Raw genomic sequence first — 17,455 nt, 5'->3', positions numbered from 1 at the left:
GCAATCTAAAACTACATTACCTGCAAACTAGGGATGGGCATTTCTAGCAAAAACACTATTCGAAATTCGCTGGCCAAATTCGAATTTAATTCGAAATTCGAAAATAAAAATAAAAATGTAAAAAAAAATTAAAAATGTAATTTTTTTTTTTTTGTGAGTGAAATGTTGCATTGTCTCCCCTGATTCTAAGTCTACGGCTTTATTAATTAATATAAAAAGCTTCTGCTGTGGATTTTTAGCTCAAACAAGCATTGCACCACTGAAGTAAAGAACATGTTACATGACATTGACATTTTCGAAAATAAAAAACAGTTTTGAGTGGTTCATTAAATATTTAGTAGGCTCAGGTCTGAGTGCCAAAGGGGTGCCAAAGTCACCCCCTCTCCCTCTTCATGGGATTTCATCCGCCATTCATTTTTCCATAAACCTTGCTTAAAATGCTTATAAAAATTGTTTTACTTGCTCAAACCAAGCGATTTGACTATACTTAGAATCAGGGGAGACAATGCAACATTTCACTCAAATTTTTTTTTTTTTTTTTTCGAATTTCGAATTTCAATAATAAAAGTCGACCTTGATAATAACAACGATTATTCGAAAATTCGAAATTCGATGCCCATCCCTACTGCAAACTACAGCCTCAATAATTACCATGTATTGTAAATGTCTCCAACTGTCTCAAGGAAAATAGGACATGATAACCTCCAGAGAAGTAGTATTCATTGTAGTGTCATTCATGTTTATGGTTGCGACAACAACTGTTTACAAAACTAGCAGGCTTACCAGAGCTGCAAACACACAAGTGAAAAGCTATCAATGGCTGCATCTAATCAGCCAGTAACTAATGCAGGCTATCTTCCATTATGTTAGTGTTAGAAGTCAAATATACTGATAATAGTCCCTGGTCACCAAAGTAATGTTACCCTTTTAGTTTTGTTACAGAGTTGCTGATGGCATCTAATCAGCCAGTAACTAATGTAGGCTATCTTCCATTATGTTAGTGTAAGAAGTCAAATGTACTGATAATAGTCCCTGGTCACCAAAGTAATGTTACCCTTTTAGTTTTGTTACAGAGTTGCTGATCGGTTGTCATGTGTCCAGTCAGCCACAGAAGCTGCTTGGGTAGCATGCTAACTAACGCCTAATGCTAGCATTAGCTCAATTAGCTTGTTGCAACTAGTCCCAAACATTGATGAACAGTGTGTCCTAACGCCAGGGGGACAAGGTGTTTGTTTTGGCTGGCTGAGGTTAGCCTATAAGGCACAGTTGTTGTGGCTAACAGCCTCCATTCACACTACGCTATTCACACTAGGCTATCTCTTCCATTATGTTTTCAAACCCAGCTGGCTGTATATAATGAACAACCACAAAGTGGTGACACTTACCCATGGGTTCAGTTCATTGTTTTCTGGACATGTTTCCATGCTACAGTAACACAGCAGCTAACAGAACAGACAGGCCTCCCATGCCATACATGAACACAACAGGTTTCCTGCAGGCAGCTGTGAGGGCTGTGAGGGGGCGGGCTCTGGGTGGCCCTGTGAATTTTTTTATTGGATGGCGACAAGTGATGTAGAAAATCCAAGGAACTCTGATTCACTCTGATTTGCCCTCTCCCTGGGCTCCCACTTGCGCCAGGGAGGGAGAGGATGACTGTAGTAAGTGATTTCATACTTTTACAGATGGAGGAATGACTGTAGTAAGTCATTTCATACTTTTTTTGTCTACTACATCATTCTCTCTACCCAGAATGCAACACTGCTGCTCAGAGTTGCTATTAACCTCTATTTATCTGGTCAAATCTCACCGGATTCCTGTTTCCAGTACACTTTTAGCATTTGGTTTTTAACAGAGAAGAGCTGGAGCTGCTCAAAACATACGGTATGCAAATTAGAGTGAGACCATGAGTGATATACCCACTGTGATACAAGCATAGGTGTGTCTGTTGTCTGTACAATAGCGTGCGTGCGACAAGTGTCAAGTGTCATACAAGAAGGAAGGCTGGCCATAATGGCAATGAATCCTTCCTGCCGCCCTTCAAAATAAAACAATTTAGAAGGGACAGGCACTGAATGCTGCTATAGCGCCCCCTAAAGGCTAAATGACAAAATACTTCTCCTATAGGCTCAGAGTACATCCCTCCACACCTGTACCAAGTTTGGTTAGCATCGGACAATCTTTGTGAAATAGGCCCCACCCACCGAACTTTGGAAGTCGATTATATTGCAACGGTGCGTTTTTTTTCAAAACTTCCAAATCAGTGTTGTGCAGAACAGTCCCCACATGATGTGTGCGTTGGTTTGGTGAAGATTGGACACAATTTCAAGGAGAAATGGCAAAAAAACTGTTTTGGACAAAATGCAAAATGGCGGAAAATCTAGTCAGACGGAAATGGGCGTGGCCTAGTTGAGTAGATGCGGGAGGACCCAAGGAATCCAGGGAAAAAAGAAGTTTGATGATAGACCCTACGGTTCAAAAGTTATGGACCAAAAGGTAAGGAGGGCTGTTATAGCGCCACCATATGGCCAATTGGTGCAATTTTTTCAGGGATAGTAAAAGACCCCTCAGTGCACCTCCCTACCAAGTTTCGTAGCTCTAGCTGTTATGATTTCTGAATTACACCTAATTTACTGCAAGATTTTGCAAGATTTTTCCAAACCCTATGCAAGTCAATGGGGAAAAAAATGGCGCTTAATGGCGAATTGCGGCCAAACCGCTTTCACAAACCCTTAGCAAAGTCATAGCATACATGTCCTCAATAAGGCGGTCATTTTGAGGTCTGGCATGTCTATGTGGCGCAAAAATTGAGGGAGTTATTACGCGCCAAACTTTTTGGCAGATATAAGTATAAGTATGTGGGATTTCAAGATTGTGCCTTGCTTGTCAGCAAGCACAATAATAATATTAGTAGTGGCAGTAGTAGTAGTAGTAGTGGTAGTCGTAGTAATAGTAGTAGTAGTAATAGTAGTAGTGGTAGTAGTAGTAATAGTAGTAGTAGTAGCGTGGAAGTTAAAAACCGAATCTAAGAAAAACCCTCAGATACCCTCAGAAACCCTCTAAGAAAGAGACAGTCACACAGTCCTGGAATAGATAGTTGGTCTGCTTTATTGTAAGTTCACAACTCTTATATAGCCCTCCTGGCACGCAAGTCTCATTCAGGAAGTCACAGGGACCACCCTGTTGCTCTGAGGCGGCCCTCTGCTTCCCGAGATAAGACCCTCTCAAAATTCCACCACAGTAGGAGGAGGAGAAGGAGGAGTATTTTACGTTTACTCTATTTCTTATTACTCGGTAAAGCAGCTTGAATTGCTTGAGTGTATTGTTTGTCATGTTTATTTCGAATATGTATGTAAACAAAACAGAGACAATATACGGGGCCTTCAGAATTACACGTTAACAAGTCGATTGAAATAGTATTGTGAAATAAAGATGAAGGGGTAACAAATGTAGACATATTCGAAAAGGAGTGAGAAGAAGTATAACTTATTAACTCCCACCCCTTTTCCACAATACTAAATTATTATATTTATACTTGTATAACAACACATACTATAGAAATATCCACATATATATACATGTATGTATGTACATACATATATATATATATATATATATATATATATATGTATACATATACAGTATATATATACATATATATATACATACATATATATATATATATATATACATACATGTATATGTATGTACATACATACACACATACATACATAAAACACTAGTCATATAGTAATACGTAATATGTATGAGATGTGCTATAATGCTGCCTTGCCTTGCCTTGCCTAGCAGATTTGATCACTTGATGTTTTGACTCCTGAGAGGCTGTTCTGTTCTGTTCTGTTCTGTTCTGTTCTGTTCTGTTCTGTTCTGTTCTGTTCTGTTCTGTTCTGTACGCTACAGAACATTTGTCCTGTCTGAATGACTCACAGAATGACTTACATCTCGGAAATAGGGCAGGACACCATTCATAACCTGTTTCAAGGAGGAAACAAACATTTGAGAGCACTGGAAAATTCCCAGAACAGCAAGCATCTCCCTAATATGGTGGGGGATGGTGGGGTATTACATAACAGATTTGCAGAGTTCAAAACATCTGCCAGAATAGAATACCAGTGAAAGTGAAAATGAAAGTGTGCCAGCCAGGTCACACTTTGTACACACATCCTTTTGCACTGATCTAAAAGAACTCTTTGTGTCATTGCAATTTTTTCTCCCATGTCATCTTCCTGTTATGCGAGTCAGTCTGGCCCCGAAGTGGAAGAGTAGGAGAACTTATCTAATCTGCCACAATGAATCTCAGTCAAGCATCAGGTAACGAAAAAACCTGATACAAGATAAGAATTCATATACCTTTGTGTCTGTTATGTGAGCCATGTCAGGTCAGTGTGGTAAAAGAATGCCAAAACTACAATGAATGTCCACCAGCTAAATCCCTTGAACATCGATCCTGTACGTCTATAGTTATTTTTATTCTACTTTTCTGCATGATTTTTTTAAATTACATTTGATTAAACTTTTGGAAAAGCTCCAAGAAGAAACAAATCAGAGAAATATCCATGTTTGTGTTTGACCTGGTCAAACAAGTGTTTTGATCAAAGCTGGGTTAAATAGAACACTCCCTTAACCCATTGATACCTGATGCAGCATTTGCGTGTATATCCCTCATTTGTGTGCGTATCCCTTTAAGAACGCGCACCGCGTTAACGCGTTTCGCGGTCTTAAAGGGATACACACACAAATGCTGCATCAGGTATCAATGGGTTAAAGTGTAACTTACCCCCAGCTTTTAAACAATATATATGACTTTGGGGGTGGTGTGTGAAGAATTCTGGTCAGAATTTCCACATTTGAGACCAAACTATTACCATTGTACCATTTGTATAATTTTCAGCCGCATAAGTGACCTCTATGGGCTTTTCTTTTGCCCTCAAAACTGCACAAAATGTGGTACAACCTGACGTCACGTTGTACCCAAAGACTATGGGATTTCAATATAGTAACTCCCCTACTCCCCCTGTACCCTTTCCCGGCTCCTCACAACTCCAAGCCTATTCCCATGATGTCACAAGCATTTTCCTACCAATATGGCGCTACAATACACACAGCTCATTGGCTGTTTGTATCACTTGACCTGTTAATCACCTGTTAATTGATTACAATCGCCTGTTATTTTCCTACCAAGATGGTCATGTAGTGATGTAACATAAATACTATCAATAAAAGTCACTATAATCATAAATAGAAATAAAAGCAAGGAAATTGCATTTTATGTTGCTGTAAATCATTCCCAACCTTGTTCATACTAAGGAGCCCTAATTTAGTTCACATTGGGGCCATGGACCCCCAATATGATTAGATTTGGTTTCTCAGATGCAAATCAGATTTATTTTAATTTTTATGTAGCCTAGATATGATTTTTGCAACCAACTTGCCGCAGTAAGTGTGTGTTGTTCGGACTATTTGTCAGTGAATGGATGCTGCTGCTGCTGCTGCTGTATATTTAGGGGGGGGGGGGGGGGGGTAAGTCCCCCTTTAAAGGAATTTGCTAAGAAAACAATTTAACTTAAAGTGATGGTACATTTTGCCAGAGCATTTCACATGTTAGAATGTGTATGTGTGATCAGTCCACATTGACTTCTTCAGGTATCTGTGATGTCACTCACTTGCTTTCATAAAAAAAAAAGTCTTAAATGTCATCCAAACAATGGTAATGTGATGTGAAATTATGTAATTTACCTTTATACCTTTTGCATCACATTTTGTCATGATTTATTAGGAGAGATCATTTCTAAAACTCTATATCCATTTTGGAAAGAAATCCTTTTAATTCCTCATTCGATATTCTTTAAAATGTATTACTATGGATCCTATAGACGGTTTTAACTTGACAACAAAAACATTCTAAATTGAACCCTCGCTCACTTCCTGTTGCAGTGTTTGCTATGGACATAAAAGAAAAAAAAACATTCAAGTGCAGGACTGACCATTCTGTGAAAACCGTCTATACAGCTGAGCAGCGAAAACAAAAGTAACAATGTCGACTGAATATTTCTGCAGTTTGCCGAATGCTGAGAAAAAGGAAGTGCTGTGGGGTTGAGCTCTGGTGAAAACCGTCTATAGCCTAGCTATCATTGTGTATCAGTCTGTGTCACTTTTGTCAAGGAGGTATCTAATTTGACATCAAAACTCTTCCAAATACAAAAGTCTTAGTAGTGTCTCTTTGATGCTGTGTGTGTGTGTGTGTGTGTGTGTGTGTGTGTGTGTGTGTGTGTGTGTGTGTGTGTGTGTGTGTGTGTGTGTGTGTGTTTCTGGGTATCACTGTACATTACCCTCTGAATCCTTCTCATAGAAGACTCCATGGGGATGCATGGAGTAACTCCTGTTGTTTGCAAAGTTCTTCAGGTGGACCACGATGACATCATCAACCTCGGCCCGCAGTATTGGCCCCAGGAAGCCCAACCATTTAGGTCGGGGGGCCTGGAAACGGTATGTGGCATCCGTGTACTGCCGGAACATCGCCTTCTTATACAAACTGCCGATGCGATGGCGTCCTCCCACCAAGTAGTCAGATGCATGTCTGAGAACAGATATGGATGGAAGGACAGTCCAGCAACGGCATAAATTTCATCTTAAAACATACAGAAACTAGCTTGTATGCTGTAATTCTTGCTGGTGTCGTGGTGTGTTTGAGAACAAATTTCACCTATCTGTTTTGCAGCTCTAACAATTAAACATGTCATTGTGATTACATGTTGCTACACGCTAATAATGTTGCTACAGGCTAATAACCTGTTACTGGAGCTGTTGCCACCATAGTTGTGCTACAGTAAATCCAATTCACAAACAAACAAAAATCTAGAACAGAAAGCATTGCATTTACAGGGACCCGCAGCAGATTACAGATAACCTTGGTGACAGTCTGACTTCAGGGTGTTACTGACCACCTGGTCATAGGAATTTACTGACACACCTCAAAGTATTTGTGCTGCATGTTAGCTACAGGACTAACACACTAATCACCACCTAAAAGGCATCAGAAAGTATCCATCACTGCACCTGGAACTTTGGGTGCTACGAGGCTTTTCTCACTGTTTCTGTATGGGGGCTTATTTATTCATTGGGCTTACTAATGCCTCAGTGGTTATAGCCTACTAAATGCCATCAGTTCACTTTATAGGTTTTCTATGCTGAAAGTAGGTTACTTATGTGGTTTTTAAGTAGATTTCTCGCACATCAATTTGAAATCTGTGCACCTCACCTGTGCCATATCATGCAGCTCATTCCCAGTTATTGTAAAACACACTCCTCTATCTTAGTTCCCCATTGGACAATGTGATAAAAAGACTGTTCAGACAGAGTAGGCTAAAATACTAAGTTTTGAGCACAGCTGATCTTGTGCAGATGTATAAAACATAGATGCACCTGGCTGTGCATCTTTGGAGCATAGCATACCTGTGTGGTATTCCTCTGTGACTATTGGGCAATCTGTGTAGGAGGTAAGTGAAAGTGATGGAAAAGACTAAATTGTGCAATGCTAACAATTTGGGTTATGCTTCAAACATCTCTTTAAAACTATGGAATAAGGAAGCTATGCCTCAAATGTGCCTACACCACTATCATACCTGAAACAGACTGGCAATGAGGCAGGAAAACATTTAAATTGTTCTACAGTTCAGTGACAATTATAATACTGAAAGAAACGAACAACAGCCAATGAAGCCTGCAACCTCATGAAAGAAGACAGTCACTAATAATCATGCCTCATTTGAATCTTGGCATCCACCAGGCTTCATATAGTAGCCTAAAATAAAAAATATTGCCCATGAAGTATCACTTTCATTGAAAGTTTTAATCAACATGTCTGCCTTTGTCCCTTGAGTTTCTCGATCACCACATAGGCTATCTGTCAGCGCACTACACCCCATGCGAGGTTGAGACAGGGCGAATCAACCTGATGATCACTTTTCACACTAGGTCGCGCATGGTCTTCCTATCCGCATGATTAAATATTTTCAACACATTTAAAGTTGACCCTGGCTCAAACTCACTCATCGTCCGCGACTTCGTGCCCGTTTATGAGGTTCTTTCCAGTTGGTGCGTAATTCCAGACGTCCTCAATGATCCCCACATAGTAAACTCTCTCCCTGCGCCGCGGCGCCCCTTCCGCGAGGGAGGATAGAACAGCCAACAAACTCAACAGCTTCAACGTCCCTGCCATGATGTCCAAATGACTTGTCCCGTTAGATGCAGGGCCGAGTGTCTAGCGGGGGTTTGGCTTCAAGAGAGGAAACATCCGTTGACTCCCCATAAGCAGCACGTCAACACTGCGCATTGCATTGCAGCGGGGGCAGCAACTCTGGCAAAACACTCGCGCTATTCAGCAGAGAGCAGTGACGGCGACCTGCTGTGGTAGATATAGGCTATCTACCATATCAGAGCAGACGTGCAGGGATACTCATCTCCTCAGGCTGTTGCATTCCTACAATACAATACAATTCCTATAGAATTAGCCAGCCTATAAAATATAGGCGAAATAAATCTGCCATCATATCTCTTTTGCTTTATTCATTTGTTCACTTGTTTGTAAAAAAAAAATACGCTTATGCCTAAGTGACAACTGTAGCCTAACTCTCCAACCAACTTTAAATCCCCTTGGCTTTGCTTTAATTCAGTCGACACAACTGTACTTAGCCTACTGTAGGTCTGCTACCTGGGGGAAAGTAGCCTATACGTAGCCGACGCACCATTGCAGAATTTCTCTTGCACACATTTCATAACTGGTAGTAGGCAGGCCTGATTATTTAGCTGTATCAACAGTTAGCCTACCTAATGATGAGTCACTTGATGCGGTGCTGTTTCACTGCTTTAGGTGAAATGGACATTTATAAGCACTAGTGCAGTGCCCGTTCCCCCATGCACCACCCCGTGGGCGCTTCCCCCCCGCACACACACTGCACTCTGTCAGGTCCCTAAGGCTAAGCGCAAGTTTGAAGTCGATCCGACAAACGGTTCTCGAGATACGTGAAGGACAGACATACAGACAGTCCTGGAATACGTCCAAATTGCATGAAATGCGGCACCGCACTCCATCGGGGTCCGAGCAGCGCACTCCCCAAGTTTGAAGTCACAATCGGACAAATGTTTCTCGAGATAAACTGCTTTTTGTGTTGCCAGTAGGTGGCACTATGTCAAATTGCAATAAATTCATCGCTGCACCTCCTTGAGTCCCCCTAAGCGCACTCCTCGAGTTTGAAGTCGATCGGACGAACGGTTCTCAAGATAAACCACTTTTTGTGTGGCCAATAGGTGGTGCTGTGCCGAATTACACGAAATTCGGCAGACAGAGAGACAGACAGACAGACGCTATCGTCATTATAGTATAGAGATAGAGATAAACAACATTTTCTATGTTACCAGTAGGTGGCGCTATGCCGAATTGCGCAAAAACAGGGCACTGCACTGCACAATAGGGCACACTCCCAAAGTCCCCCCCCCCCCCCATTTCTTATCCCATTTTATCCCCCGTTTAGTGCTCATTTGATTACTCAATCCTGGTTGCTACTCCATCCTCTGCCGATCTGGGGAGAGCCGAGACTGATTCCATGCATCCTCCGAGACATGGGCAGTCAAGTCAGCCGCTTCTTTTCACCTGCCCGAGGGAGCTTCACCGGTAGGACATAGCACGTGGGAGGTTCACGCTATTCCAACCAGTTCCCCTCCCTCTGAACAGGCGCCCTTAACGATCAGAGGAGGAACCATATAAGCAACCAGGATGTTGCATGTTTTTGTGAAGGGGGTTCCTATATGAAGGAGACCCCCGGGAGGCACGGGGAGAACATGCAAACTCCACACAGAAAGGCCATTTTGCCGACCCCACCCGGGCGGTGGGCACTCGAGGACATGCGGACGGGCACGCATTCCTTCAGTGTTCACATCGGTCCAGGTGGGAATCGAACCCACGACCTTCGAGCTGTGAGGCGATAGTGCTTACCACTGCACCACCGTACCTCCTGTACCAGAGATTTTCATCCGCCATTTATTTTCCCATAGACATTTCATAAAATGCTTATAAAAATAGTTTTACTTGTTCAAACCAAACGGTACAGATATATTTAGAAACAGGAGAGATCGCATAACATTTCACTATAAATGTTTATTCTCACCAAAACGTAAAATGTGGGTTTAAAGAAAATATTTTTTCTATGTTGTTTTTTTAAGTTTTGGTCCGAGTGAAATGTTATACAGTATGGTCTCTCCCGATTCTAAATATAGCTGAACCGTTTGGTTTGACCAAGTAAAACTATTTTTATAAGCATTTTACTAAATGTCTATGGGAAAATAAATTGCGGAAGTAAAACTCTGGTACAGTGCTGAAGCAGGAAGTGATGTTTGCCTCTCTATGACAGAGCTTGTAAGCGGGGAGCGGAAATCTGGCAGCGTCTGAAATGGACGCCTCCAATGGGAGAGCAGCTGTAGAGCAGAGGAGGGCTTATGCCAGCAGCCTGTTTCCATGCAGCCAGACTCCTCTCACGGAAGGCAGGGGAGGCTGGCCAGCGAGACCACAGTTGGATTTACGTCCACCCACTCTGCCGATCTGGGGAGAGCCGTAGACACACAAATGCCTCCTCCGATACATGTGCAGTTGTCAGTAACTTCTTTCACCCGACAGCGGGGTGCTTCACCGGCAGGACGTAGCACGTGGGGGGAGGATCACGCTATTCCCACCAGTTCCCTTCCCCCCCGAACAGGTGCCCCAACCGACCAGAGGAGGCGCTAGTGTAGCGACCAGGACACATACCCTCATTCCGGCTTCCCACCTGTAGACACAGCCAATTTGGTACTGTATGGACGCCCGATCAAGCTGGAGGTAACACGGGGTGCGAACCTGCAACCCTCGTGTTGGTAGGCAAGGAATCTACCGCGACACTACCCGGACGTCCATGATTAACTAATGATTAACTAATACTCATGAATTGACCATTAACTAACCATTAACTAATGATTAACTACTCTACTCAGGAACTGACCAACTAATCATTAATTAATGATTAACTAATTATTAACTACTATACCCACAAACTTACGTTAACGAATCATTAACTAATGATTAACTACTATACTCGGAACTGATGTTAACTAATCATTAACTAATGATTAACTACTATACTCAGAACTGATGTTAACTAATCATTAACTAATGAATAAATGACATAAATAATAGTTGGTTTCTCATTAGTTTCCTAGTAACTACTGTAAAGTTTGTGTACCTTATTGTAAAGTGTTACCAAACTGGACATCACATCACTTATATTTTGACTTTGTGAGTATTAGCAGATAGAAGTCGCTCAAAGGTCTGATGTAGCTATATGTAGTGTTAAAGTTGTGTGGCTATATGTATGTAGTGTTAAAGTTATGTGAACTGTCTCAGTTTTTAAAATGTGTGGATTTAGTCAAAAGTACAGCCTGCTAGAGTGAGACACACTCAAGGCTGGCTCCTAGGGTCCCATTAAAGGCTGAAAAAAGCATAAAACATAAATTGAGATTTCTCAAACAGTAGATAAATTAAAGCTGAATTAAGGTGATAGAGTCCTATAGTGACTCGTTTAAACTTTGAATGGCGTATCTAGTATCTACAGTAGCTTAAAGTCGAACTGAACCCGTTCGTCACGTGCGTCTGAGTCCGTTTCAGACTGAAAACATAACTTGTCTGAGATCACAGGTTGAGAGGCGGGTCATAGTAATATGTCGATGATTTTATTTGACAATTCTGCAGACTGGATTGGGCTTTGGCCAATCCTGGCGTGTTCTGCCTGGGATTCAGCGTGTTGTGGCGCTCTCCTCAGGAAGAGCCTGGTGACGCGAGGTTAGTGGCTGAGTGGAGCTCAGCGAGCCGCAGGCAGCCAGCTGCCTTCGTGTTGCCGAGCGGAGAGTGCAGCCTGTCGGCCTGGAATCTTCGAGGTGCGACTCCTGACGACCAGGCCCCCAGAGACGCGCGCCTTTATCGCTGCTGTAAATACGATATTCCTGGAATGCGCGTTTTAATGAGCCAGTTCTTTGCATTCTTAGACATTACCGTTTTTGTTTTTTGTTCATGTTTCATACAATTGGCCAAGTTAGTAGTTAGTTTATGGGATAGGAATTCTGCCAGATGACAGGCACTAGGCGCCATTTTCTCTTTCTTTTGGAAGAGAAAATTATCCTGAACTGAAGATTTGATTGACAGCTGCCATGTCGTGATATGATTGGTTGAAATGGGGTAGAAGTTTGATAGTACTAGGTGATGTCAGAAAACTGTAGATTACTGTTATCAATGAAATCTTAAAAAATGAACTTTTGATGTGAAAAAGTGTGAAAAACGAAAGAAATTTGATTTTTGTGATTTTTTTGCATACTTTTTTTTCTTTTTTTTTTATATTTTATTTTACAATTTTCAGAACAAAAACAGGCTCAGACAAAACAGAACAAAACAAAACAAAACAAAAACTAAAATATATATATATCAACATTTCAATGTTACAGCATTGTGCTATCAGCCACATCAAGTGCTTATTGTGCTTGTAAGAGATGTGTTTTGCATACATTATTAAATAGGTGCACTGCATACGCAGGTATTTGAACTAAAAGAAAAGAAAGGTCATCTTTGGGTTCAGCTCGACTTTAAAGTATGAAGGAGTAGTTAGGGTTCAACGAGGGCATGGTTTCACCATGAACTGCTGTTTAAAACGAACAGCAGCTGCACCCTGAAGTCTAGCCAATCTGTTTACAAACATGCTGATTCATCCAATATGAGGGATCATCCAAGCTGCATTTTGGTAAACAAACCGCGTCACTGGGTGGAAACGGCAATGGAACCCTATGGAGCCTGAGTTTGAGCGTCTGAGTCTAGCCGGCTAACACTGTTTACAATTTAAAAACTGCGACAGTGCACACAACTTTAACACGACATATCATACATCAAACTCTTGAACTAATTCTGCTCTCACTCAGAATGTCAAAATATAAGTGATGATGTGATGTATACTTTTTTGAGATATTAACGTTTGTTTGGCACAACTCATACTAGTTCACTGACATTTGGAGATTTCTGTATAAGAATTGCATTTTTTGGTGATTGGGTGGCGAGCACTTCTTTTCTGGAAATTGGTCAGAAACCCCCTTATTGTTAGTATACATAGGAAATGCCCTACGTCCCCTGAATGCCCTATAGGGCTGTAGGGCTGTGGTTGTAAAGTTTCACAAGGCTGTCATAATAGGTCACAATAGGTTATTTTATAAGTGAAGATAATTCACGCATGAATACAATTTGGCTCATTGAATCCACAAGAGTCTCAGCTTTCCAGTCATAGCTATAATTTATGCAATTCCAAGAGTGTTCGGGCCGCCCCAGTAACATAAATATTCAAATAGAAAAATAGGTGAAAATAACATAATGCAGGCAAAAGGCCAAATGGGTTTGGACAAAAACGGCAGATCTCTTGAGGTGAGACTGAGAGGACAAGGGACCACCTTTGAAAATGCCCATGCCAGTTTTTCCCTTTTGCCTAATATTTGGATTTGTTTAATTAACCTTAAATTCAAGAGAATGAATGGCACAAAGTAATTTTGTGAGCTGGGTAGTTTACCCGCACTGAGCCGGTGAGTTATAGGTGTGAGATGTGTCATTTTCGCAGGGCGACACCTGCTGACCGACTGCCTGCAGTACAAGTAAAGAGACCGAGCGGGGGTAAATTGATGCACTCATGCCTTTACTGTACAAATTCGGGACACCCTAGTCTCACGTAGTCAGACCCACCGTCGACGTCATCAAGCTTATCTACGGCTGGCACTGCTGCGAGACTATAGGGACACCCTAACTAGATACAGACATACAAGGAATTTGCCTACAACAGCCATTAATAGGCTCTATGGGATGGGATGGGATTGTTGAGGTTCCTAACTCTAATAATCACAATACACTACACTGGACTCCATGTGCAGCAGTGATACATGATTGATTGATTGATTGATTGATTGATTGATTGATTGATTGATTGATATTTTTATTTAAGTGTCACTGAAAATTCCACTAGCTTCCATGCCACTGATGTGCCACTAGCTGCCACTGTCAGGTCACTGACATTCCACTAGCTGCCACTGACGGGTTACTGACATTCCACTAGCTGCCACTGACAGGTTACTGACGTTCCACTAGCTGCCATTGACAGGTCATTGACATTCCACTAGCTGCCATTGACAGGTCATTGACATTCCACTAGCTTCCACTGACAGGTCAATGACGTTCCACTAGCTTCCACTGACAAGTCATTGACGTTCCACTAGCTTCCACTGACAGGTCACTGACGTTCCACTAGCTTCCACTGACAGGTCATTGACGTGCCACTAGCTGCCATTGACAGGTCATTGACATGCCACTAGCTTCCACTGACAAGTCATTGACGTTCCACTAGCTTCCACTGACAGGTCACTGACGTGCCACTAGCTTCCACTGACAGGTCATTGACGTGCCACTAGCTTCCACTGACAAGTCATTGACGTTCCACTAGCTTCCACTGACAGGTCATTGACATGCCACTAGCTTCCACTGACAGGTCATTGACATGCCACTAGCTTCCACTGACAGGTCACTGACATGCCACTAGCTTCCACTGACAGGTCATTGACGTGCCACTAGCTGCCATTGACAGGTCATTGACATGCCACTAGCTTCCACTGACAAGTCATTGACATGCCAGTAGCTGCCACTGACAGGTCATTGATGTGCCACTAGCTTCCACTGACAGGTCATTGATATGCCACTAGCTGCCACTGACAGGTCACTGATGTGCCACTAGCTTGCACTGACAGGTCACTGACATGCCACTAGCTTCCACTGACAGGTCACTGACGTGCCACTAGCTTCCACTGACAGGTTACTGACGTGCCACTAGCTTCCACTGACAGGTCATTGACGTGCCACTAGCTTCCACTGACAGGTCATTGACGTGCCACTAGCTTCCACTGACAGGTTACTGACGTGCCACTAGCTTCCACTGACAGGTTACTGACATGCCACTAGCTTCCACTGACAGGTCATTGACGTGCCACTAGCTGCCATTGACAGGTCATTGACATGCCACTAGCTTCCACTGACAAGTCATTGACATGCCAGTAGCTGCCACTGACAGGTCATTGATGTGCCACTAGCTTCCACTGACAGGTCATTGACATGCCACTAGCTGCCACTGACAGGTCACTGATGTGCCACTAGCTTCCACTGACAGGTTACTGACGTGCCACTAGCTTCCACTGACAGGTCATTGACGTGCCACTAGCTGCCATTGACAGGTCATTGACATGCCACTAGCTTCCACTGACAAGTCATTGACATGCCAGTAGCTGCCATTGACAGGTCATTGACATGCCACTAGCTTCCACTGACAAGTCATTGACATGCCAGTAGCTGCCATTGACAGGTCATTGACATGCCACTAGCTTCCACTGACAAGTCATTGACATGCCAGTAGCTGCCACTGACAGGTCATTGATGTGCCAGTAGCTTCCACTGACAGGTCATTGACATGCCACTAGCTTCCACTGACAGGTCACTGATGTGCCACTAGCTTCCACTGACAGGTTACTGACGTGCCACTAGCTTCCACTGACAGGTCATTGACGTGCCACTAGCTGCCATTGACAGGTCATTGACGTTCCACTAGCTTCCACTGACAAGTCACTGACATGCCAGTAGCTGCCACTGACAGGTCATTGACATGCCACTAGCTGCCATTGACAGGTCATTGACATGCCACTAGCTTCCACTGACAAGTCATTGACATGCCAGTAGCTGCCATTGACAGGTCATTGACATGCCACTAGCTTCCACTGACAAGTCATTGACATGCCAGTAGCTGCCACTGACAGGTCATTGATGTGCCAGTAGCTTCCACTGACAGGTCATTGACATGCCACTAGCTTCCACTGACAGGTCACTGATGTGCCACTAGCTTCCACTGACAGGTTACTGACGTGCCACTAGCTTCCACTGACAGGTTACTGACGTGCCACTAGCTTCCACTGACAGGTCATTGACGTGCCACTAGCTGCCATTGACAGGTCATTGACATGCCACTAGCTTCCACTGACAAGTCACTGACATGCCAGTAGCTGCCACTGACAGGTCACTGATGTGCCACTAGCTTGCACTGACAGGTCACTGATGTGCCACTAGCTGCCACTGACGTACTCCACTGACATGCCACTGAAATTCCACTAGCTTCCACGTGCCACTAAAGTGCCAGTAGCTACTGACAGTAGCTACTGACAGGCCACTGAAGTTCCACTAGCTGTTTTGGAAATTGTAATCCCTTATACTTTACTGCCCATTGCCCAACACTGACTAGCTATCACTGCGACTGTGTGTCTGCATGTGTCCCAAAGTCTATACAAATAAACTCCAATATATGTTGCAACTTTCCCTGTCATCTGCACAATAGTATATGGGCTTATCCGTTTTAGGTTTAACTGCAAAATAAATACGAGGGATCAGCCAAGCAGCATTTTGGTAAACAAACCGCGTCACTGACAATGGAACCCTATGGAGCCTGAGTTTGAGCATAGACTCCACCCGGCTGACCGTGTTTACAATTTAAAAACTGCAACAGTTCACACAACTTTAAAACGACATGCATATATTAGCCTACATCAAACTCTTGAGCTAATTCTGTTCTCACTCAGAATGTCAAAATATAAGCGATGTGATGTATACTTTTTGAGATATTAACGTTTGTTTGGCACAACTCATAGTTAACTGCCGCGGGGTTACGCATTTTTGGGTGGCAGTGACGTCACGCTGATTCGTCCTATGGTATTATTTGCATAATAAAGACAAGTGGTTACGGTAATATTCTCACCCCCAGACTCAGTCCATAGCATATTCTGTATCGTGCACACACGTCGTGCACGTATCTTGCATTGCGAGAGTAACCTCGCGTCACCAGGCTCTTCTCGGCGAGAAAGAGCCTGGCTCCCGCCCACAATTGATTTTGTCACCCTACTGGTTCCAGCCTAGAGCCCGCCCTAGACCGGATGGCAGCGTTTCTAGCTCGTCAACTTTCACGTTAACTTGACAATTTGACCCAAGTATCAGAATCCTCTTTCACCGTTTTGACCGGTGTGTCAGGCGGTGGTGGCGGAGATGCCATATTGCATAAACGTTTTGTTTTATGTAACGCTAGCTTTGTTTTGATCAGACTCTAGTTTAGGTAACATCACCGCGTCAAGCTAACGGCAACAAAGACGTTGTTAGGCGCATTGCCATCCGGTGTTAATTCTGGGTCCGGGGTTTACGCCCCCATGACAAAAAGCGGGGTGGAAGGTGCCCAGACTATTGCGAGAGAGACCGCGCTGGCGCGCTCCCATCACAGCGAACGCGCACGCGCACTACACTGCGAGCCGCTGC

General features: G+C 43.1%; 1 protein-coding gene across 1 annotated transcript in view; it reads right to left on the bottom strand.

Annotated features, from left to right (window-relative positions):
• hephl1b (hephaestin-like 1b) overlaps window positions 1-8,238 on the bottom strand; it is a 78,579-nt gene extending 70,341 nt beyond the window's left edge. The window contains exons 1-2 of the mRNA XM_083643529.1: window positions 8,067-8,238; window positions 6,348-6,595 (exon numbers count right to left, since the gene is read on the bottom strand). Coding sequence (XP_083499655.1) covers window positions 6,348-6,595; window positions 8,067-8,236 — 418 coding nt within the window. The 5' untranslated portion in view covers window positions 8,237-8,238. The remainder of the gene's footprint in view (window positions 1-6,347; window positions 6,596-8,066) is intronic.
• Window positions 8,239-17,455: the final 9,217 nt, after the last annotated feature.

This window comes from Poromitra crassiceps (genome assembly GCF_964638095.1).
Source record: "Poromitra crassiceps genome assembly, chromosome: 1".
Lineage (NCBI taxonomy): Eukaryota > Metazoa > Chordata > Actinopteri > Beryciformes > Melamphaidae > Poromitra > Poromitra crassiceps.
Note: the sequence above shows the minus strand (reverse complement) of the source record. Positions and strands in the feature narration are given on the sequence as shown.